Here is a 26,045-nt window from a genome sequence, read left to right as displayed (position 1 = left end):
TCAATTTGCTGCACAGGACTTCTCCCATCTATCCACTGGAGAGCACATGACGGCCTGTGTGGCAGTGACCACTTTCCCATCTTCCTATCACTGCTACAGCATGAGGCACACGGACGCCTGCCCAGATGGGCTTTGAACAAGGGGGATTGGGAACTTTCATCTCTGCTGTCACTGCTAAACCTCCCACACATGGTAACATCAATGTGATGGTTGAGCAGATGCGTAGAACAATTGTTTCTACGGCAGAAAATGCGATCCCTCCCTCTTTAGGGTGCCTGAGGCATAAGGCAGTCCCTTGGTGGTCCCCAGAAGCAATTGAGGAGCTTCGGCGAGGTCTGCAGTGGCATAAGTGGCACCCTCCCCTAGATCACCTCGTTGCCTCCATGCCTGTGTTTGCTACCTTATCAAACAACAGAAGAAGGAGTGTGAGGAGAGACACATCTCCACCATTTTCGGGTACCAGGCCCCAACAGCTGTCTCTGGTGTTATCATATATGGCGAGTTATGTACCGACGCAAACGCGATTGCCGAGCACTTTGCTCGGTCCTCTGGTCTGCGACGGGTAGCAAGAGGAGAACCGCACCGGAAATGACCGCGGAGAAGCCCTCGGACGTTGGTGCGCCAGGTACATATAGTCAGCGGTTGCTAGCTCGGCTCCAGTTCACCACCAGCAATGGAGGGTGAAGCTTTGACAATGCCAGCCACTCGTGCTGGCGAAACATCAGAAAAATCATTAGATGAACGTCGGCCGAAGAACCAGAGACAGAAGCCAATATGCAGTTTGTCAACAAGTGGCCACGAAAGCCTCAACAATTTTGTAAGAACTTTAGTTTTGCCCCGATACACACAAAATGATACCATTACAGCATAATTTTGTAGAAGGCAGAACATATTGTAGGTACTGACTAGTGGCAGATATACCCAGAATCTTTTGTCATGAAATATCTAAACTATTTTGCTATTCACCACTAAACTAAGTCCCCACCCCCTTTCTTCTCCTCTCCATTTAGGTCTTGGATATGCCCCTTTTGAGCAGGTCATAGAATATTTACCTTTTTTGTTGACATGTTTCCTGCATCAAATTGAATAAGTTGCTTTTGTTTGTAAAATAGGATTACAAGCAGTTGGAGCTGAGTTGTGAGAACCAAGATGATGTTGACTCGTGGAAAGCATCATTCCTGCGAGCAGGGGTTTATCCAGAGAAGTCAACAGAGCAAGCCAATGGGGAGGAGGTTGGTATTTGTTGTTTATATCTTCTTGTAAAGTTGCAGTTGTAAAATCTTTTAATTATCATTAAAGAGGAGAATAGATTGTTCACTATTTGAACTAAATATCTCTTGTTTAGTCTATAAATTGTTGCCTCCTCATGCATACAAGTAATCCTTTTAAATAATTACTCTTAAAGTGCTAACATTGTTTTCTTGTGGCATGTTTGCATTTTCTTACAGCCTGTTGCTATCTGGTTATTTGTAGCAATTTGTGTGTTATTTCTCTTTTTTATCTCTTATGTGAAAATTGTTAGTTGCATTCTTTCTTTAATTTTTGGAATAAGATATGTTCGAGGAGATTTTGTTAATTGATTTGACTCGGTGAATTCATTTTCTTCATATGGGGTAAGTGATGATAAAGAAATATACCGGAAAATATTTCTCATGTTTAAAATACCAGTAACAATTAGTTTATTCTAATGCATTGCAACAAACTGTCCCGTCAGTAATAATTTCTGTTAACTGGTAATACTTTCCATTTTATGATAATGGTAAAACACAATTACATAGAAATAGCCATATGATTGAATATGCTGGATATTCATACTTTCACTACAAAAAGTTCATTTGATATACTTAATAAAAAGTATCACCAACCATGTTAAAATAACATCGGACTTGAATTTTCTAATTTTGTAGCAGTGGTGGATGGCACCAGTTATTTCTTACACCCAAACCTCCAGATGTCGGACACTCAGATCGATACCAAACACTGTGTATCAATAGAGTATCAACTGAAACACCGATGTAGTTCATGCTGTAGCACCAGAAGTTCGGAATGTAGGCAAACTGTATCTCTGAACTCTGATAGTGAAGATCTTTGGTAGGTGAGTTGGTAGAGCATCAGATTGTTGTATTAAAGATCACGTGTTCGAATCCTAATGGCGGCGATTTTTTTTTAAAACAAATTACACTTGTAATTTTTATTTGGGGAACATTTTTCTGCCATGTAAAAGTGCCTTTTGGAGTTTGTAGCAATGTTCTTTTGTCAGAACATGTGTATAGATAGGTGTGATGTTAGCTATACAAAGGTACAGTATAGGTACCTTCAGTGCAACACACTGAAGATATACCAACTCACCTACCAGAGGTCTATGTATTCAGAGCTCACCGATGTGGTTTGTCTATACTCCACAGTTCTGATGTTACTTTTAATTACCGTTTACACATCTTTTGCTGGATGACAGCACAAACTAAATCGGTGTTTCGGTTGATACTCTGTCAAAACACAACATATGGTACGGATCTGAGTGTTTGACCTCCAAAGGTTTGTGTGTTAGTGGTAACTTTTGGGGTAGTGAATATCAAAATGAGGATGGTATTTCTGTGTGTGCGCACTTGCAATTTCACTGCCTGTTTGCCAGTGTATAAACGTAAATGACTATGCACCAACTACTCAGATCAATGTGTTTTTTTTCTCCAGGTTGAAAATATGTGTGTTCTTTTCCCTCTTTTAGGTTAGGGTAAGTGTTGAGTCTGGCAAGAGTGGCAGATCAGCTGTCGAAGAAGTGAAGTCATCGGACCTGGTGCTGTTATACTTAAGTTATTTGTTTAATTGTTTTCTTAACATTGAGATTCCATGGCACTACTATGTAGTGTAGCAAAAAAAAAAAAAAGAAAAGAAAAAAAATCCTGGAGAGTAATTGTTACCGTATTTAGTGACATTTTGATCCATTCTTGTATCAACTGTTTTAATATTTTGCTTCTCATTAAAATTAGAGCTTCCCTTGTTTTACATGGCTGAATTACTTCAAATGCTTGTCAGTATTTATGAAGGTGTTTCCTTACCCTGTAAATGTGTGTATTTGAAAGAATATGTGTGATTAATTTGGGGGGGGGGGGGGGGGGGTTCTTGGAGAATAGAACGAAAGTGTTGACCTGTTTTACACGTTACAGAAGATAGTGCGTGGGCAGATGTGTGCTATACTCGGCTTATTAACAGGAGAAAAAGCGCGAGCGCGCGCGCGCGCAGCACACACACACACACACACACACACACACACACACACACACACACACGAAAATCAGTAAGCAACTTTGTTTATTGATGAGTTTACTCAATGCATTTTTCCCGGTTTAGGACAAATATTGTTAGTTTCAAGTCTGTTTTCCATACTTAGAGAAACTTTTGAAATTGGTCCTAGGTCATGAACAATTTCTCTATTTTAGTAGTATGATAGCAGGTTGTAGACAGCTTTTTGAACTGCACCATGATGTCATTACATAAGACAGACACAATCATTTCTATAATAATTAATATTTCTCTGCTCTGTGTGTGTGTGTGTGTGTGTGTGTGTGTGTGTGTGTGTGTGTGTGTGTGTGTACAGCTGACAGGTGTGTACCCTTAGGTGTACCTGCCTTCCTGTACTGCCAATAGAAATACATAAAAATAAATTGCACTACTCGTTGGTTTCAGAAGAACAGGTTCTTTTTCCAGGAAGGAAAGAGTAGAAAGGAGGGTGGGGAAGTCACGTCCCCCCCCCCCCTGCCCCCCCCCCCCCAAAAAAATAAAAAAAATCCTGGCAATATATTTTCTTTGCCCAAATTAGTCTTCTGTTTCTCTCAAAGCTGTGACTGGAGCTCTAGTCTTCTTGTGTGCATATGTTGACATATATTTCCTGTTAATGAGTTAAAATTTTTCACAAAGAAAGCCATGCTGGCATCCCTAGTAGTAGTAATAATGATGATGATGATGATGATGATGATGTATGGCTCAGTGTCCTGCTGCGAATCTCTCTCTGTTCGTTGCCACTTCGGTGACTTGCATGTCCCTGAACCTATGACACCTGGTATTCCCAGAAAGTCACCCATCCAAGTAGTAACTGTGCTCAACATTACTTAATTACCGTGATCAGGTGGCTGCTCTATCCAAGACTATGCCATTGACATAATAAATGATGACCTATAGAAATCAAAATTTAAAGTATATTTTAAAGGCTGACCAGAGAGCATTACAAAATCATGATGTTATTTCCTATTATGGAAGCCTGCAGCTGATTCCATTTCATTGGATGTTTTTCATAGTGTTCTGTAAAAGTGTTTATATTTTATGAAAGTTCCTATATATCAAATATTGATTAAAACTGTTTTGTTTGTAAAAATGGGTTAATTTTTTAAAAGGAACTGTTATCTGAAATTACTTTGCACTAAAAAATTAATAAAATCTTCAGTTAGAGTTATAGCACTACAGTAGAAGTCATGGAATCATATTTATAAGTTGTGGTTAATTCAGCTGTAACTTTATTGCAGATAGTGCAGTCCTAACAAGTAGCTGTTGCTTTATATGTTTTCCTAAATATTACTACATGTCAACTTTTACTTGCTGGATTTTCTAGTTTCTGTGTGTGATTAACAGATATTTAAATTAGTGTCTCTAGTAAATTGTGGGTTTTATGTGATTTATTTGATAAACTTTGTCTCTGATAAACTTTCATTTCAATTTACAAAAAAAAAAAAAAATAATGTATTTTTCATTGCATGCATTGATTAAACTGGATCAGGCATAATAGTAACTGTTCGAATCTTAGCATGCGTCACCTTAAATCAGTTCAGTTTTCAACATATGTCCATTGATTGTGAATAAGTACCTCTGTTTTTTATTTAATGCCAGATGTTTGAATTACCAGTTACTCCTGGCAGGTTCAACATTTTTAACACTAATGTCTGACAGATCATTCGGGTTTCTCATTAAACTGAAGCTTAAAGTAGAAGGAACTAGTGTAATCTGTACTTTACGGAGGACATACATGTTTATGGAATATCAACCTACCAAAAAATGTTAGCCTTTAATTGCATTCCAGAAATGTGCACACATTCTAGACTTTAATTTTTAGTGTACAGCTATTGGAAGAACACGTCAGTAGTACATTGAATAATAGAGCACATGTTTTGAATGTCAGTTCATAAAAAACTTGAACACACAGTGCCCGATATTACTTTTCCAAGGATACGTTCTTGATTGTATACAAAAATAGGGCTTTTAAAAATCCACCTATTCATAGAATATTTCATTATAATTGCATTTGAAACACAATCCCATTAGAAAATTATTACATGCAGAGAAATTGCTCACAGTTTATTTACTACTCTGCAGAAATTGATTTTCCTGTGAGTGTATGCAGGGCAGTACGGTCGTTTTAGGTTAAGAGATATAAAATAGAGCCCAGTTTGCAAAATAACCTTTTCAACAAAAATGCTTCACAGTGGAGCCTTGGTGATAAAATAGCAGCCTATCAACAAGTAGCGTGCAAGTGTATGCATGTTTAACGTAACTTGTCCCTTCTAATACTCCTTGTGCCAAAAATTGCAGTTACTGGTTAAATTAGCTCAGGCTTTAAGCTGGACAGTCATGAGACAAACTGAATTCCTATAAACACCTTGTTTGGTAAGATGGACTTCGGTTATTCAATCAACTTTATTAGAACTATCATAATATCATTAAATTATTAACACAGTAATCTACATTACAGTGTCGCAGTAAGTAGTGGAAATAAAATCTGAAGGTTACTTTTTAATTTTTGTTAATGTACAGGGAACTCGAATGAACTTTAACGAATAGATCAGTAATTTTAAATTAAGACCTTGGTAAAAAAGAAAACGGAAATTACTCTTGATTTTTCAGTATTTGATATTTCAGGCGCCAGTATTGCTATAAAGTGGACGTTGTAGAAGAAATTATTGTCGAGTGCTCAAAAATTCATGTGACTGTATGTTCACAGGTGTTAACTGATGTTCAGTAAATGTGATTCTTCATAAGGCCACCACAAATATGCATCAGATTTTAAATCTGGCGATCTGGAAGCCACTCCCAGGAACCACTGTCCCAAATCAGTTAACTGTTGCTGGAGTACCAAAGTGCAATGTAGTGGAGCATTAACGTGTTGATACAGCATCGTTCAGCATATATTTGGGAAACAGTCTTCCAGCAGCAGTGTGCAATTCCACTTGCAAAAATCGTAAATAATTCTGTCTATTTAATCGATGAGATGGATCAAAAGGGTTGGATCAAGTTGTCTTGTACAGTTCCATTCCAGACATTTACCAAAAATCTTGCTTGATGACTATGCTTTTCAATGCTGTAAGGATTGTAACATACACACCCATTACAGTCATGATATTAACCCTTTCACTGCTGCATTGTGTCCTGAGTGCGACTTTTTTGTGGCTGTACTGCTTGCCAGAAGCTCTACCTGTGCTGAGAGACAGCATTGTAATTGCTGTGAAATACTTACCATTCAATTTTAAGAAAATTATTAGGTGAAAAAATTGGCTTTCGTACACCTTACAGTCTGATATCGTCGCTCGATGAAGGACTGAATTTCTTTTTGTTATTTGTCGCAGTTACATGCTGCATCAAATAAAGTAAAAAAAATTGCCGGAATTTTAAAAACTTTGCGGAAGTACAAACGCATTGCTTAAACTTTGTGCAAGGCTGATCTTAGCTCTTCAATTGCAGTATACGAAATGTAAATAAGATATTAAAGTTTCATTTAAAGTTTAGAACAGAACAATATCTCAGTTTCTTCTCAAGTTATTGATTGTTGTACTCGATGGACGGTAGCGTGCAGTGCTACCATTTCAGTCTCTCTGCATTATTAATCATATGGTCATAACAGTCATCATACTCCATAAATGATTAAAGGTATTGAAAGGAGGTGTATTGCAGGTGATATGTTGTATGACAAGTATTCGAAAGTTTTTTATTCACTGAGATACAGAAGTAACTTGCCCGCAGCAGTAAGAGGTCCGCAGAACAGGACAGACATACATGTCAGTGATGCATCTGAAAACCCAGGGGCCACATTTAACACATTCTCAGCACCATGGAAGTGGCAGAGCAGGAAATGTTAACACATCCACAACAATTAAAGAGTTAACTTTTCCTTGCTTAGAGAAATAGCCATTGCGGTAAATAAGATGAAGTAGGTAAAATTGACATTGTTGGAATGCTGGCTCTGCCTAAACATGAAGGAATAAAAATATGCACATCTTGGGTAATTTTCCTTCGAAACATGGACCTTTTGTACATAGCAAGGATGCAAGTCATTCCAAAAACATGGAGTTGAGCAACAGAATTGATGAGCTTTGGTCGTGCTGCTGGTTGGAGGTATTTCAAAATGTGGGAATAATCCTTTCTCTAACTCTGGAGTCCCACTATTATATGCCACTATGCAGTGTCCTGTCTGGGTGCAAATATGACCATTTCTCTAAAATGCTGACCCATCACCCTAAAGGTGGTGACTACTGGTCTCCTGCTTGGGAAATGTTCAGCATGCCTTCTTGCATCAAGAACAATGCGTCATTTCGCTTCATAAGCAAAGTAATTGTTGGATAACATACTGTTTGTGTAGCTCACCCATTTAGTAGGACAAAACCACACTGCTAGAAACACCTCACCTCCACTAAGTGGAAAAACTTCTGCTCCTTTGTCATTGAATGGCAACTGTTTTATAGCCATAGCTCCACAGTGGTGCAGCTCTGACCTGTGGTTATTTGTCAAATTAGGCTTTATTGCATATTCCCCACCCTGATTTGGCATTATCAGAGTTTCTGTATTCTTATATTGTTCAATTATTTGCTACCTTCATTTTTTATAGCAGAAAGCATCAAAATTCAGGTTTGCTGTACTTTCAGCAGATGCCGATAGTTTTCTTTTCAAGCCAGGCCACTTGTATTTTAGAAGGGGAAAATATCCATGTACAGAAAATGTAGTCTAGTCAGTAAGTAAGTATAGTTTACTCTGAAACGTTAAACATGATTTTTATTTTTTTTTCTTTCGTCTTTCAATCTTGTTGGAGGGCTATGAGGTTTGTACATATGTTAGCTTGCTCGTATCTTATGGCAGTTCATGTGATGTAAAACAGCATGCAATTAATGTCAGTGCACTTAGATATGATCTATAACTCTGTTTAGATGGGTTTAACAGTCAAGATATCTTTAGCAATAGAGAACTGGAGTTTGTGCACCCTGCCTTTAAAAAAACCTGTTGCACCAAATTAGTCCTTTTATGGGGCAGTTAGGTTGCTGCATGGCTTTGATCTGGGTACATTTTATGGAAAATTGTAGCAGAGGCATGAGTAAGACAGTCGAAAGACGAGACCATTGTTGAAACACATATTCACTCTGCGACAAATAATATAATTCTGTACTAGAAGATTTTGGTTGGTTCTAATGTTAAATGTGTGATAAATGGGTGTGAAGAGTATTAGCCCCATCCTCCCCCCTCCCCCTCCTCCCTCCCCCCCTCCTCCTCCTCCTCCCCTCCTCCCTGATGCTGATGTAAAAGTTCATTATAGTTTAACAAAGGAAACAACTTATATGGAAAAAAGATTTGATTTGCACAAAGTAATACTGCATTCTTACATATTGTGATTTTGGAGCAAGTCATTACTTCCATGCTAGATCCTTTGTCAGGGAGCGGAGAGTACTCAATAAATAATTTGTGTGCATAGATAATTGGCAGTAAACATAGCTAATTCTTTGAGATTTTGTGTATACAGTTTTCCTAGTTATAGGATGTGTGCAGCAACTATGTTGGTTTGGTCAGAAAGTATTTTGCACTTAAAATTATTGGCCATACAGAGAATACTTGCAATAAAACAGGAGAAAAATGAGTAACCCATTTGATTTTGGCTTTTACAGACCTTTAAGGATGTACCATCATTTTTAATTGCATTCATTAGGCACACGACGAATTGAAAGAAATAGTTTAAAGTATAATTACATCAAAATGTTTCTCCAGCTTGCGTGCACACTTGCTGAGAATTATTTCAGGATTAAAATTTCAAATAACCACAGACAGTTGATCGGATGTGTTGTGTAACGTGACTTAGAAGTAGTTTCGTGCATTCTGAATACATAATTTGTGTGAAGTCAAAACTTCTAGTGCTGTAGTATTTACTGTAATAGTTATGGTACAAGATAGAAGTGGAAAAAAAATTATTAGTTACAATGAATATGTGGTGAAGAATGGTACCATCTGGAGTGTATAAACAAACATATTCTGTAATGAGTTAAATATAAAGGACTTGCAGTTTATACACACAATTTTTATGCCCTAAGTTTCATTCATTAGTCCTCTAAGGTTTTTAAATGTCTTCTAAGTCCACATCATCATTTATCTGGAGGCTTAAGAGATAAATACTGAAAACATTGCCATGTATTTACTGTTAAATGTTTTCGTGGTTATTTTAGAAATACTACCTCAGCTTTTTAGTTGCAATGTTATATCAGTTAGGAAGCTTGCATTGGCTGATAAAAACATCATTTATATAATATTGTTACTGATGGAGACCTACTTCTTGCATAATCTGAAAAGTTGATATTCCCAGGGTCTATCTTGATTAAATTTGTAATGCTCTTTGTAGTTACTACGGTCTTTGATTTTTAATGTAAAATACATGCAGCATATCACCAAATATTCTGCTTCCAGACATCATCTGATGGTGATAAATTCAATTTATAATGTGTACCACCACTCCACTTGCTATGAGTTTTTCCACAATTTCGTGTTTATGAAGCTACTGCTGAATAAGAGTTTCAAAAGTCTTCGCTCTCATACTGAGTTTCTAAATGTAGAAATTTTTCCTTGAATGCGTATTGGTTTGTAGTTTAATTTTAATTGGTTTGTAGTTTAATTTTATTGACCATTTCTCCATAAAGTCAGCCTATGTCTTTGTCCAGTGGTTCTTAAGATACTTTCAGTGTATCATATGTATTTGGAATCAGCTCTGAGAAAGGTCCCCCGTGGGTGGCTTCATGCAGCTGTCAGTGTAAATGTGAAATGAAAGAATATAATCTTGTGGTTGTAGAAATTTTATTCAGCCCATATCACATGAATTACATTTGTGGATGAATAGTTTTATGAAATTTTATTTACAATACTAGTTCCAACAGTTTTTACCAATTAATAGTTAACGTACATTTAGAACAAATTTTTTTCAAAGCATGGGTATCACATACTCTTAACATACATCAATGTAGTGCTACTGTATGTGGTGCACTGTCTTCTAATCCCGAAAACATAGTTACTTAACTGTAATATAAATAAAAAGAGTTATGCAACATCCAACATCAAAAGTATGATAAAATGTATCCGAGGTGTATATACCTAGCTGGAGCAGACAACATTATTGTTGTGTCCTACTTCAAACAATAAAACTATACCTGTGATGCACATTCATAAAAATACATCTTGTATTCAAAATGTTATTTGCTCTGGTCATGCTAACAGCTGATGGCTCACTGCCTAGCAGTAGTGTTGAGTTATGGAGTACCACCAGATGGGAACAAGCTCCTACTTAATAATTTGGAAAACCAAATGCATACATCTTTTCTGTGTTTGTATTATTTGTACAATGATACAGTACTCAACACTTCTAAGATATTTTTTGTAATATTTAAAACAATTTGATAACAATTTCTTATTATCAGACAAGAAGTAGCCATGTCAGGTCACTGCAAATTGGTGCACCATTTAAAAGCAGACAATCCAAGTTACTGACACCTTTTCAAAACATGAGATAATTTCTCAAGATTGCATTATGAAAACCACAAGTGCAATGGACTACACGTGTGAGAGGAATTGGCTTTTAAGGAGACATTTTGTTTATGTTCTCAACAGACCATTAATTTACATTTTGCAACCTTTATGTTTGTTCTTACAGTAACAATATGACAGTTAATTACAGGCAGAGTTCATCCGTATTGATGAGTTTGATATAGTCATCAAACCCAAATATTACAGAGTGATACAAAGTACATCTGTACCAGTTAACATAATCAGTAACATGCTGTTACAGTCAGTATGACAGTTTATTTATAAATTGAAGATGTACAGTTTCTCATAATACAATATCTATGTACCTTTGCAACAGGTAAAACCATCTATATTTTGGTAAACATTGTAATCAGTGGTGAAAAGTATTGTGGGAAGAGGGGAGTAGAAACTGGCCAGAGAGAGGGGGGACAATGTTGGTGAAACCTAGGGTCGTGTTTAAAGATAGCTCATCTTGAGCTTTGGTAAATTTAACCTAGGGACATACTATATGGCATGTTGTATCTTTTGAAAAATCATCATTCACACTGTGCACATAGCAGTGTCCTCACCATTAGTGTAGTTGACCTCCAACAATGCTTATGATCTGAAACCCATTGTGCTTTAATATTGCCAGATGCTTGATAAACAACTGGACAATGAACTGTGTGTTATATGCATATATTAAGTTTTTCAAGTTAACCATATCTGCAGAATTGCTTGTGTGTAAAATGTAACCACTTGTGGTTTTCATCACGCAAACTTTGAAATGAAATTATGTTATGATGTTTCAAAAGATGCTGATAATTTGGATTGTCTGCTTTTAAATGGTGCACCTTTTTGCAGCGAGCGGACAAGGCCATTTTGTGTCTCTTAATAAGAAACAGTTTTCAAATTGTTTTAAATATTATAAAAAGAGATTTTACAAGTGAAGAGCACTGTCCTCAGTGTATGTATTGTAGAAAACGTGTATGTATTAGGTTTTCCAAATTATTAAGTAGGACCATACTGCCATCTGGTAATACTGTAATACAGTCCAGTTGACTATTGTTAGGCAGTGTGCTGTCAGTTGCCGACAGGGACAGAGCAAGTAACATTTTGTGTACAGTGCACTGCATACAATGGCACTAAATTGATGTGTGTTAAGGGTATGTAATGCACATATTTTGAAAAATGTTGTTCTGAATGTAAAAACAAATTTTAGATTTGAAGATGGCAATTAAAGTATGCCAAAACGAATCCTCCGCATACGAATTCACGTGATCTTGGCTAAATGAAACTTCAACAACCTGAAAAACATATTTTTCATAATAAGAGATCACTCTCCTGATGTTGATGTTGTGTAACTGTAAATATGAAACATTGCTTGGGTTCACATTAAAAGCAAAATGTTTAAAATTTAATTTTATATGCACAGTTGTTAAAACAACCTCAAATCAGTCGGGCACAACATTCATTTCAGGGATCTTTTTTAACAATAGTAACAAAACTTGAATAATCAAGATTTCTAGCAACAAGTGGGTACTGTTGTTGTGTGCTGGGGCTGTGTAAATAAAATTAATGTACAGAAATGAACCGTCAAATAAGTTGTTGTTATAGGCTGATTGAAAGAAGGTGGTGTGCTGCTAGAATTGAGTTTAGTGACTATAATATTGCTTTTTAAAATAGTTTATCTCTATCACAAGCACTAGGGCAGTATGTGGAACTAAATTTTATCGTGAAGAAAAGAAATTATTAAAATTTTTAACTGTTTAACACCAAAGTTACTGTTTATTTTCTGGTTGAATAGTTTTTTTGCTTTGGCCATTTTCTCAAGCCCCCTATTACAGAGAACAAAACTTCTTGCAAGTGGATATGTTGATTGTGGCTAATAATCTTAAGTAGTTATCTTGTATAAAGGGTGTATTTGGTGTGGATAGTTCTATTTATGTCATGACGCTTAAGGTCCTGTATTAGAGTATGTCACGACTGTGGTTACTCCTTATTGTATTATGTTAATATATATTAATTCTGATACCTTCATTATACAACATGGTGTGATCCATGTGACAACAGTATTCCATATACAACAAAGAATTTGTTGTTATTAGTTTATACTGTATTTCACAGTGGCAAAATTTATCGAAGGTGTGATCACAATTTTCACAGATTGTGATGAAAGAATTTTGTATGAGTCATATATAATCTCCGGTATATTCAGTTTACTTCACGATTATATTAATATTGCTGAGTATATTTAGTGTGACGCACCATCACATCACAGCTATGAAACAAATTTTAATTTCCTTTTCAGCACTGTTCCAAGGAAACATAAGATAGTGTTTTATACATCTATAATTTTCAGTGTCTAGTTTGAAGTCTCTTATTTGATAATAGAGATTATACACTGAAATGCCAAAGAAACTGGTATAGGCTGGCATATTCAAATACAGAGGTGTGAAAACAGGCAGAATATGGTGCTGCATTTGGCAATGCTTATATAAGACAACAGGTGTGTGGCACAGTTGTTAGAATACTTACTGCTGTTACAATGGTAGGTTATCAAGATTCAAGTGGTGTTACAGTCGGTGCCCAAGCGATGGGACACAGCATTTCAGAGGTAGAGATTTTGATTTAGGTTTTTTGTGATTTCCCTAAATTGCTTCAGGCAGCTGCCGGGATGGTTCCTTTGAAAAGGGCACGGCCGACTTCGTTCCCTGCCCTTCCTCAATCCTATGGGACTGATGACCTCGCTATTTGGTGTCCTCTTCCAAATCAACCAACCAGCTACAGGACACAAAGCTTTACACCTTGCCTGGGCCCTTCAACACCAACATTGGACGGTTGATGACTGGAAGAATGTTGCCTTGCCGGACAAGTCTCATTTCAAATTGTATCAAATGGGTAGACACGTACGGGTATGGAGACATCATTACGAATCCATGGACCCTGCATTTCAGCAGGGGACTGTTCAGGTGGAAGCTCTGTAATGGTGTGGTGTGTGTGAAGTTGGAATGATATAGGACCCCTGATACGTCTAGATAAGACTCTAGCAGGTGAAACATCTGTAAGCGTCCTGTTTGATCACCTGCATCCATTCATGTCCATTGTGCATTCCGATGGCATTGGACAATCCCAGCAGGACATTGCGACACCCCACACATCCAGAATTGCTACAGAGTGGCTCTAGGAACACACTTCTGAGTTGAAACACTTCTGTTGCCTTGAAACGTGCTGTTCAGAAGAGATATCCACCTCCTCATACTCCTACGGATTCGTGGACAGCCCTTTATGATTCATGGAGTCCATGCCATGTTATGTTGCCACATTTCTGCATGCTTGTGGGGGTGTTACACGGCATTAGGCAGATTACCAGTGTCTTTGGCTGTTCAGTGTATGAGCTTGTAATGAAAGTCTTTGCATCAGTATGTCAAAATTATGATAACACCTGTGATAAATAAGCCACTGTGACTCACAGTATAATACAGTAGGAAGAAATTCTCTACTACATGTAAATTATTGTTATTACGAGGATCACATCATGCTGGATAATGAATGTACCATAATTAAGACAAATATATATTATGTGCATAGATTAAGATAATACAACAAAGTGTGACTACAGTTATGGATACCCTTTAACACAGATCTGAGGTACCTTAAGTGTCAAGACATAAATAGTACTATCTACCCTAATATTCCTGCATACAAAATACATAAGTAATGACAATATGAACCATATCATAAGCGTGCCCTTTATCATTGAAACTACTTAATGAAAAATAAATAGCAGATTTGGTGTTTAAACACTTAAAGATAATGTCTTTTTTCAGTATCTACATCCAAAATTAAAAAATTAATGTTGATTAGTACTGTGTTGTGTATGTCATGATGGTTGGATGAGTATATTTTTTGTTAAATTTTCATAATTTGTTGACTGTGATTATGGTAATAGTATTCAGGATACACTTTTCAACTTGCAGCTCTGTGTGCAAAACCTGCCTACATTCATTTTGTGAATAACAAATGCAGAGTCATATGTAAATTCTGCGTTCTCTGTTGTGCGTAATGTATTCATGCACAGTTATGAAATACGGTGCATATTTAGGATAGGTAGTGGGATTTGTGTTAAGGAAATTTTTTTGTGCCATTAGTGATTGTGAGGATTTTTCTTCTCCCTTCTCAAAAATAAAGTAACATACTTAATGTTCCATTCTGTCATTACTTTCTTTTCCTTGTATTGACCTACTTCTCCCCCCCCCCCCCCCCCCCCTCTCTCTCTCTCTCTCTCTCTCTCTCTCTCTCTCTCTCTCTCTCTCTCTCTCTCTCTCTCTCTCTCTCTCTCTCTCTCTCTCTCTCTCTCTCTCTCTACCTTGTTTGCTCTTACTCGTGGCAACTGTTCTGTATGTTACATTGCCTCCAAAACTAGGGAACATTAGTAACTACACAGTTTTGTATCTTGTTTGCTTGTGTGCTGACTGACATACTCATCCTTAAATAACATGCACCAACACTTACTGCATTGCTCATGTTAATTAATTTCTGGAGCAACAGCTTTATGTTCCAAAAGCATGTAATACATTAATTTTTGCGTGTCTCTTTCTCTCTCTCTTAGTCAAATAATGGAGTTCTATATAAAGTTTTATGTAAGCTCTTTACTCCATTTATTGTAGTTTGAAGGAATGAATTTGATAACCTTTGTAATAATGGATCACAGCAGAAGTAATGGTTAGAGTATTTAGTTGTAGGGTGTGGTCTGCACATGTTAATTTGCATGGAGTAATTTCTTTCAGGTAGTGCTAGGGATTGTGCACAACACTTTGAAATCTTTTTAGTAGTTGTAGATTGTAGAGTTTGAAATTAATAGATGTCAGTGAAAATGGAGTCTGTTCTAATATAATGTAAAAATGGTGTGTTAGTGTGTTTCTCTGGCCTCTGAATAGAAAAATAATGTATTTTTAACCAACAGGGCGCTGGGGAAGGAAGTTCTTCGATGGATCCACAGCTGGAGCGCCAAGTTGAAACAATCAGAAATTTGGTTGATTCTTACATGAAAATAGTTACAAAGACAACTAGGGATCTTGTCCCAAAAGCAATCATGCTAATGATAATCAACAATACAAAGGACTTTATCAATGGTGAGCTGTTGGCACACTTGTATGCCTCTGGAGATCAGGTAATTCAGCTTCTTTTCTAATTTTGCAGTGACCCACTATATTTATATGTGTGATTTTAGGCTGTTAGGGAAAGAGAGTAAAGTCAGAAAATGGTTAAAATGAAGTAAGATGTGGGACAATCCATGCAAAGTCAAGCAAAACCATCTTGTCTACTATCCCAGGTTGGGATGAAACGTGACTGATTTGTTCTGCATATGGAAATAAGCAACCCTACCATATTTTAGCATTTCGTCTCTGTCTGTGTTTTCCATTTCCTAGCATTTCAAACTTTTTAAACTTTGAAATTTTTTAATACTGTGATAATGTGAAATAATTCTTGCTAACTTTTTGTAATTGTTTACTACAAAGTATTTTTAAAAAAAGGTTAATTACCTTGAGTATTGAATAAAAGAAAGGGATAATCTTAAAAATTTTCTTCCCAAAATAATCTTCAAAGCATAGGATTTCACATAGAGAAACAAAATAAGTGGTTCTTTTTGTTTCTTTGCTGTATTTTTTTCTATATTGGAAATTTTAGGCTAGTTTCTTATTCATGTCTCATATCAGTTCTTCTTCTTAAAGAAGAGCAAATTGGCCAGATTTCGTCAGAATCTGAGAAGATTGGTGAGAAAAAATGACTTTATGGTTGAACTAACATGGAGTGATCCATATACTAAATAGAATTATTTATGTGAAAGTAGTGATGAACATAGTGAGGATGAATTAATTGATGTAAACATAATGTGTTGAGAGATGTTTGAACAGAAAGAAAACAAAAATTAGTTCTCACTAAACGATTAATCCACTTTTTGAACTACGAAAGGGGGCGGGGTGGGGGGGGGGGGGTTGCTGAAAAGTAATGCCTATGAATTTTTTATTTGAAAACTCCTAATCCTTTTTAAGTAAAACAAATGTTATTAACATTCTTCATCTTTATTCTTTGTATCTATGTATTTGTAGCCCTCTGTCACTAGAGGACTCTGAATTGTGGAGTGTAACATGGCGTCCAGTAATGTAACTACATTGGTGTGTGAGCAGCAATGCTGTAATCAAGTTAAACATGGAATACCCTCTCATTCAGCACGACAGTGCTAGACCACTAATGAGCGCTGCAGCAATCCAGTGCATTGCAATCACTGTTATCAATCAGCCTCCGTACAGTCCTGACTTGGCTCTATCTGATTGTCATCCGTTTCCAAAACATATTGAATACTTTCAAAGACTTCACTTTGTAAGTGGTGAAGCAGTGCAACCAGAGAGGAGGTTGGGGCTCCGTCAACAAAGTCAAATATTCTACCATGATTGTATCGACTGTCTGGTCTCTTGTTGGAAGAAATGTGTTTGTTGCCAAGGTGCTTATGTTGATAAATAAATATATAGACATGAAGAATAAAGATGTAGAATATTAATACCATTTGTTCTATTTAAAAAGTGTTAAGGGTTTCAACATAAAAGTTTGGAGGAATTTCTTCAGCATGCCCTCGTAGAAGGAAATACTACTGTGTAAAATGCGATGAAATACACACATTCTCAAAATGCCAGAGCAGAGACAGTTGACAAGGAAAGAAAAGGAAGTGCAAAGCATCACATGACAAAATGACTGACAAATAGTGCACAGTTGTAAATGGGATATTTTGTGAACCTCTGGTTCTAGGAACTCGGGATGAGAAGCTCAGTGGCAGGTCTTGCTGATTAAAAGGCATTTGTAACATCAGTGAAGGCACAATATCCAACCTAGAAGAATCTCTTTTGGTTAATTCGTGTATTTTGTTTGTAGGTCAGTGGAAAACTGTTTTGTTTTTGCAGGACGTTTTACAAATAACATGAATGATAATTAAGTATTTATGACATAGTGTCTTAATAATATAAATAGTAATGTCTCCTAAAACATTGGTAGCAGGTGTAGGCTCCAGTGTTAAACAAGCATTTTTCAAGGTTAAGGAACACCCATACTATACTTAGTTTCTTAATTACATATATTACACACAATTACAACTTCTGAGACCAGAACTTGGGTGAGGAGTTCCATGACATGCTAATAACCTCATGGACAAAGTTGAAAATTGTCTTTTTTGTCCCCCGCCCCCCTCCCCCCCCCCCCCCCCCCCAGAGTGGCTAGTCATGTATCTAGAAACAATTAAGTGAATGTTGTGTACTTTTATTTTGAATACACAGCTACAAGCTAGGGCATCTGAAGATATAAAATAGGTAGATCGTGTAACCACTGCTGTTAAATCATTGGCCATATGAATTTTGGGTTATGTACTGCTGATGATGATCTGTTTTCGTACCAATGATGAACAGTTAAATCAACACTTCTTTGGTAACAGCCACATAGTTTAGCCTCATGAGGTATGGCATCATCCTTATCAGTGAGATCTGCTGTACACAGAGAAGTAATGACAATGAGCTGACACTTGACACAAGACCTAGGCATGACACAATAATCTTCAGATTCATACTCCACATGGTCACTTCTTACCACATACTAGTTGCATTAGTTGCTGTTCACATATCATTCAGCTTCTCCTTCCGTTTTGTAAAGTTAGCCAGAGAGCAATGTTGTTGTTGTGGTCTTCAGTCCTGAGACTGGTTTGATGCAGCTCTCCATGCTACTCTATCTAATGCAAGCTTCTTCATCTCCCAGTACCTACTGCAACCTACATCCTTCTGAATCTGCTTAGTGTAGTCATCTCTTGGTCTCCCTCTACGATTTTTACCCTCCACGCTGCCCTCCAATACTAAATTGGTGATCCCTTGATGCCTCAGAACATGTCCTACCAACCGATCCCTTCTTCTAGTCAAGTTGTGCCACAAACTCCTCTTCTCCCCAATCCTATTCAATACTTCCTCATTAGTTATGTGATCTACCCATCTAATCTACAGCATTCTTCTGTAGCACCACATTTCAAAAGCTTCTATTCTCTTCTTGTCCAAACTATTTATCGTTCATGTTTCACTTCCATACATGGCTACACTCCATACAAATACTTTCAGAAATGACTTCCTGACACTTAAATCTATACTCGATGTTAACAAATTTCTCTTCTTCAGAAACACTTTCCTTGCCATTGCCAGTCTACATTTTATATCCTCTCTACTTCGACCATCATCAGTTATTTTGCTCCCCAAACAGCAAAACTCATTTACTACTTTAAGCATCTCATTTCCTAATCTAATTCCCTCAGCATCACCCGACTTAATTCGACTACATTCCATTATCCTCGTTTTGCTTTGGTTGATGTTCATCTTATATCCTCCTTTCAAGACACTATCCATTCCGTTCAACTGCTCTTCCAAGTCCTTTGCTGCCTCTGACAGAATTACGATGTCATCGGCGAACCTCAACATTTTTATTTCTTCTCCGTGGATTTTAATACCTACCCCAAATTTTTCTTTTGTTTCCTTTACTGCTTGCTCAATATACAGATTGAATAACATCGGTGAGAGGCTACAACCCTGTCTCACTCCCTTCCCAACCACTGCTTCCCTTTCATGTCCCTCGAGTCTTAGAACTGCCATCTGGTTTCTGTACAAATTGTAAATAGCCTTTCACTCCCTGTATTTTACCCCTGCTACCTTCAGAATTTGAAAGAGAGTATTCCAATCAACATTGTCAAAAGCTTTCTCTAAGTCTACAAATGCTAGAAACGTAGGTTTGCCCTTCCTTAATCTAGCTTCTAAGGTAAGTCGTAGGGACAGTATTGCCTCACGTGTTCCAACATTTCTACGGAATCCAAACTGATCTTCCCCAAGGTCAGCTTCAACTAGTTTTCCATTCGTCTGTAGAGAATTTGCGTTAGTATTTTGCAGCTGTGACTTACTAAACTGATAGTTCGGTAATTTTCACATTTGTCAACACCTGCTTTCTTTGGGATTTGAATTATTATATTCTTCTTGAAGTCTGAGGGTATTTCGCCTGTCTCATACATCTTGCTCACCAGATGGTAGAGTTTTGTCAGGAGTGGCTCTCCCGAGGCCATCAGTAGTTCCAATGGAATGTTGTCTACTCCGGGGGCCTTGTTTCGACTCAGGTCTTTCAGTGCTCTGTCAAACTCTACACGCAGTATCGTATCTCCCATTTCGTCTTCGTCTACATGCTCTTCCATTTCCATAATATTGTCCTCAAGTACATCGCCCTTGGATAGACCCTCTATATACTCCTTCCACCTTTCTGCTTTCCCTTCTTTGCTTAGAACTGGGTTTCCATCTGAGCTCTTGATGTTCATACAAGTGGTTCTCTTATCTCCAAAGGTCTCTCTAATTTTCCTGTAGGCAGTATCTATCTTACCCCTACTGAGATAAGCCTCTACGTCCTTACATTTGTCCTCTAGCCATCCCTGCTTAGCCATTTTGCACTTCCTGTCAACCTCATTTTTGAGACGTCTGTATTCCTTTTCGCGTGCTTCATTTACTGCATTTTTATATTTTCTCCTTTCATCAATTAAATTCAATATTTCTTCTGTTACCCAAGGATTTCTACTAGCCCTCGTCTTTTTGCCTACTTGATCTTCTGCTGCCTTCACTTCTTCATCCCTCAAAGCTACCCAATTCTTCTTCTACTGTATTTCTTTCCCCCATTCCTGTCAATTGCTCCCTTATGCTCTCCCTGAAACTCTGTACAGCCTCTGGTTCTTTCAGTTTATCCAGGTCCCATCTCCTCAAATTCCCACCTTTTTGCAGTTTCTTCAGTTTTATTCTACAGTTCATAACCAATAGAATGTGGTCAGAGTCCACATCTGCCCCTGGAAATGCCTTACAATTTAAGACCTGGTTCCTAAATCTCTGTCTTACCATTATATAATCTATCTGAAACCTGTCAGTATCTCCAGGCTTCTTCCATGTATACAGCCTTCTTTTATGATTCTTGAACCAAGTGTTAGCTATGATTAAGTTGTGCTCTGTGCAAAATTCTACCAGGCAGCTTCCTCTTTCATTTCTTTGCCCCAGTCCATATTCACTTACTACGTTTCCTTCTCTCCCTTTTCCTACTACCGAATTCCAGTCGCCCATGAGTATTAAATTTTCGTCACCCTTCATTATCTGAATAATTTCTTTTATTTGATCATACATTTCATCAATTTCTTCGTAATCTGCAGAGCTAGTTGGCATATAAACTTTTACTACTGTAGTAGGGGTGGGCTTCGTATCTATCTTGGCCACAATAATGCGTTCACTATGCTAGGTTACCCCCATTCCTATTTTCCTATTCATTATTGAACCTACTCCTGCATTACCCCTATTTGATTTTGTGTTTATAACCCTGTAGTCACCTGACCAGAAGCCTTGTTCCTCCTGCCACCGAACTTTGCTAATTCCCACTATATCTAAATTTAACCTATCCATTTCCCTTTTTAAATTTTCTAATCTACCTGCCCGATTAAGGGATCTGACATTCCATGCTCCGATCCTTAGAACGCCAGTTTTCTTTCTCCTGATAACGACGTCCTCCTGAGTAGTCCCCGCCGAAGATCCGAATGGTGGACTATTTTACCTCCGGAATATTCTACCCAAGAGGACGCCATCATCATTTAATCATACAGTAAAGTTGCATGCTCTCAGGAAAAATTACGGCCGTAGTTTCCCCTTGCTTTCAGCCATTCGCAGTACCAGCACAGCAAGGCCGTTTTGGTTAGTGTTACAAGGCCAGATCAGTCAATCATCCAGACTGTTGCCCCTGCAACTACTGAAAAGGCTGCTGCCCCTCTTCAGGAACCACACATTTGTCTGGCCTCTCAACAGATACCCCTCCGTTGTGGTTGCATCTACGGTACAGCTATAACAACCACCTTTCTCCTGGCCTTGTCACTAAATCCAAGTTGTGTTCCAAAAAAAAGGGGGGGTCAGTTTTTGGTTTTTGGAAAGAATTTGTTATATTAATCTACATCTATATTAACCCATTAAAATTTGACCCCCAGTAGATATTATAAACTTACGCCAGTGCTTTTTTTCCCAATCCTCAAAATACTTGTGGAACTCAGATCTTTACATTAGCTTTAAACTACCTCAGTGATATATTTGTAATCTAGTTTGTTCTTGTAAATGGTGGCCGTTTATGGATTTCTTCATTTTTGGGAACAGAAGAAAGTCATAGAACTGTATCCAGTGAATATGGAGGCTGGGCCATGAGAACAGTATTATTTTTGGTCAAAAATTCACTAACGAGCAACTGAGCAGGTGCATGATCATGCTTCCCCCCCCCCTCTCTCTCTCTCTCTCTCTCTCTCTCTCTCTCTCTCTCTCTCTCTCTCTCTCTCTCTCTCTCTCTCTCTCTCTCTCTCTCTCTCTCTCTCACACACACACACACACAGACAAAATTGTTTCACAGAAATGGCTTTTAGCTTGTAAGTAGTACACTTATTCATTGTACAACGTCGTGGTGCACTATGCGACTAACATTGTATAACACAGTGACCATAACCTTCACATTTGACCACATTTCGTGAGCTTTTTCAGCCTTGATGATCCAGAATGCGTCCAGTGGGAAGATTTAGTCTTGTGACCAACCACAGGCAGTGTCTTGTGGCTGACCCACACAGCTGCTGTTTGCAGACTACTCTGCGTGCATTGCACTGGTGGTCTGATGCCATGGTGTGTATCCAGATGTTGTGTACAGGGTTGTAGTATCCTCCCCTCTTGGCAGAAGGGTGCTCCATGTGGGCATTGTGGCAACTGATGACGCGTCCATGGGTTCTGTGGTGGCTGCCGCATTTGAAGGTGGCAGCAGCGGAAACAGATTCTGGGTCAGAACTGGTGAATGGGGGTGGAACGATTGCGTCAGCAGATACACATGGTGGCTGATGTATCCCCTGCCCTCCTCTGAATTACTGTAAGGGAGGACCGGCGATAATGGTGCTGGCAGCATCTCATTGTCCAGGTCGTCATTGTGGTTGAACTATGCTGACACTGGAGGCACCGGCTAGTTGTATGGGTGTGCCAGAGATCCTCGTGGTTAAGGACCCAACAGTGATGGCCCAGCTGGCACCAGAAGCACAGGTGGCAGTGAAGCATCTTACGGTCCTTCAGTATGTGTCAGGTCGCTGGACCCTGAAGGAAAGGCGGGAGACGGCGGAATCCAGAAGTAGGTAGAGACTGCTCCTCTGCAACAAGGATGCTCCTTGAGGCTGGAATGGGTGCTGAGGGACAATGCAACGGCAGTGGCGGTGATGGCCCCATGGCCCTCACCATGGCAGAAGGAAGCAGCTCATCATGATAGGGCATCACCAGCCCCCTCGCTTGTGCCCACCATATAGAGGCGGTGGATGTGGCAGCTGTGGACCGTGGCCAGAGTCCAGTCAGTCAGTGGCCGATAACCAGCACGCAGACCACATAGCTAGGAGCGGAATTGTCACACCGATGTGGTGCTTTGTGTGGCAATGAAGCAGAAGATTAAACAACAAAACTAAGGGCTTGTGGTCCATAATGAGTTCAAAAAATCCGTACAAGAATATGTGAAAGTGCTTGAGGACATAGATAATAGCAAGTGCTTCCTTCCGACTTGGGAGTAGTGTTGCTGAGTGGAGTATAGCATTTTTGACCACTAAGCTAGTGTACGTTCATACCCATCTTCATAGGGATGTACTAAAATGGCCCCAAGGCCATACTGAGAGGTGTCTGTAGCAAAGGCCGTGCAATGGCTGGAATGGAAGGTAGCCAAACATGGAACAGAATGCAATTTAGATTTCAAAAGTGTGAATATGTGCTAACAGGGCGTTGTCCACTGCAAAGGAACATCCTTATGAAGCATTTCGTGGAGAGGTTGGGCCAACATGTCCACACCTGGAATGAATTTGTGATAGTAGGCAATTTTCCGTAAAAATGCTAGGGGTTCTTCGATATTGGAAGGGTGAGACAAAGCTGTGACACGGGTGATATGAAGATGTAAAACGCCTTGCACCATCCCAAGAAACCTCTGACCCCAAAAAAAAAATAATGGATGGTTGAAAAAGGTGACATTACCAAGTTGCACTACAACCCCACAGGATACAAGTCTGAGAACAAGAAGCATAATTAGTGTAAATGCTCTTCCATGGATGCACCTTACAATTGTATCATCGATACATTTGATGCACCCCGAAATGACATTCAGTTTTGTTTTTTTAAGGCCCTTGAAAAATTGCATGGGCGATAGCCACACCAAACGGGAGGTGCAGATATTGGTACAAGGAGCCTTTTACAATTTTGACCCAACAGAACCTGTGAATGGGCTTCAGGTAAATCAGTTTTAGAGAAAAACTATAAAGTTGCTGCAGAGGCAAAGCTAACCATTTGTTTTTTTTTTAACAATCAAGAGGAACATAGACCACTGACTGAACGTAATAGGTTGTTGACCCCCAACGACATCAGCCTGTCCAATTCTGATTTCATCTGATCATGCAGGGCCACTGGAATAGTACAAGCATGGAAAAAGCACATCTGGGCCATAGGTTTCAGGTTCTTGTGGGCCATAAAGTTAGTGGCATAACCTAACCCACCAAGAAAGAGACTAAAACTCAGAACACAGTGAATCTAACTACTGGTGAAGGACCTGGTTGGAAACAAGGTGCACTGTATCCACATTGGAAAAACCAAAAGCATTGAAGCATCCAGACCGAATAAATTGTAGGCACCAGCACCATCCACTACCAGAAAAATCAAGTAACAAACCACAGATTTACACATCTACATGATTACTCTGCAATTAACATTTAAGTGTTTGGCAGAGGGTTCATCGAACCACAATCATACTATCTCTCTACCATTCCACTCCCGAACAGCGTGTGGGAAAACAAACACCTAAACCTTTCTGTTCGAGCTCTGATTTCTCTTATTTTATTTTGATGATCATTCCTACCTATGTAGGTTGGGCTCAACAAAATATTTTTGCATTCGGAAGAGAAAGTTTGTGCCTGAAATTTCGTAAATTTTGTTAATGACTTCCATCCCAACTCGTGTATCATATCTGCCACACTCTCTCCCCTATAACGCGATAATACAAAACGAGCTACCCTTTTTTGCACCCTTTCGATGTCCTCCGTCAATCCCACCTGGTAAGGATCCCACACCGCGCAGCAATATTCTAACAGAGGACGAACGAGTGTAGTGTAAGCTGTCTCTTTAGTAACTTGTTGCATCTTCTAAGTGTCCTACCAATGAAACGCAACCTTCAGCTCGCCTTCCCCACAATATTATGTATGTGGTCTTTCCAACTGAAGTTGTTTGTAATTTTAACACCCGGGTACTTAGTTGAATTGACAGCCTTGAGAATTGTACTATTTATCGAGTAATCGAATTCCAACGGATTTCTTTTGGAACTCATGTGGATCACCTCACACTTTTCGTTATTTAGCGTCAACTGCCACCTGCCTTACCATATAGCAATCTTTTCTACACACAGTGGAACCTGTAAATTGCCCCAAAATAGGTATATGCTGATTGTTGTAACTCATTAAACATTGAGTAATTGTGAACAAGACTGGAGATCCCAAGTCTGCATAAGTTTGTGTGTTGAACAGTGTCACAGCTGCACCCATGTCCACATGTAGTCAAAGCACTTTGTCCATAACTTACAATTCAATAGACAGTTTATTATTCAGAAGCACTTGGGACACCCAATTAACATCCATGTCCATATCTGTAGGAGAGGACTGGGAATGACACAGATGCTATATGTCCTCTTTTTCTACAGTTGCTGCAAGTAGCCCAGTGCTTAGGGCACGTGGCCCTATCATGTTGCATGAAAGTGTATGGGCAAGATGGGCGCATTGTTCACTGCCACTACTGTGGTTGTTGTTGTTGTTGTTTTGTAGTAGTAGTAGTAGTAGTAGTAGTAGTAGTAGTTTGGCGTTTGGCACATCACTGTCCAGTGTGATGTGGAGGACACACTTATACGGCTGTGTGGCACTTGCACCCAACGATCAGAAACAGGAGCCACAGCAGCAGTTTAGACAGTCAGTTGCTTCTTATGAAGACAATGAAGGTAATTGTCGAAACCTCAAGGTTTTACCCTGAATTGACCTAGCAGGAAGTCAGAGAATGAATTATACAACTTGTCAAATATGTTAAACAATGCACCAACTAAAAAAACTGCACAAAACAGATTTATATACACAATATTACAAAATTCCC

General features: G+C 38.5%; 1 protein-coding gene across 11 annotated transcripts in view; it reads left to right on the top strand.

Annotated features, from left to right (window-relative positions):
* LOC126299409 (dynamin) overlaps positions 1-26,045 on the top strand; it is a 117,019-nt gene that overhangs the window by 38,812 nt on the left and 52,162 nt on the right. For 6 of the 11 annotated variants that reach the window (XR_007552797.1, XM_049991303.1, XM_049991298.1 and 3 more), the window contains 2 exons: positions 1,113-1,232; positions 15,752-15,958. Coding sequence is in view for 9 of the 11 variants with exons in the window: in XM_049991303.1 (XP_049847260.1) it covers positions 1,113-1,232; positions 15,752-15,958 (327 nt within the window). In the remaining 2 variants the exon portion in view is untranslated. Of the gene's footprint in view, positions 1-1,112; positions 1,233-2,725; positions 2,795-15,751; positions 15,959-26,045 lie in introns of all 11 variants that reach the window. The other 5 variants (XR_007552796.1, XM_049991301.1, XM_049991296.1 and 2 more) reach the window with 1 other exon arrangement.

The sequence above is a fragment of the Schistocerca gregaria genome, chromosome X, assembly GCF_023897955.1.
Source record: "Schistocerca gregaria isolate iqSchGreg1 chromosome X, iqSchGreg1.2, whole genome shotgun sequence".
Lineage (NCBI taxonomy): Eukaryota > Metazoa > Arthropoda > Insecta > Orthoptera > Acrididae > Schistocerca > Schistocerca gregaria.
The sequence above is the reverse complement of the archived record's forward strand: the minus strand, read 5'-3'. Positions and strand labels throughout refer to the sequence as shown.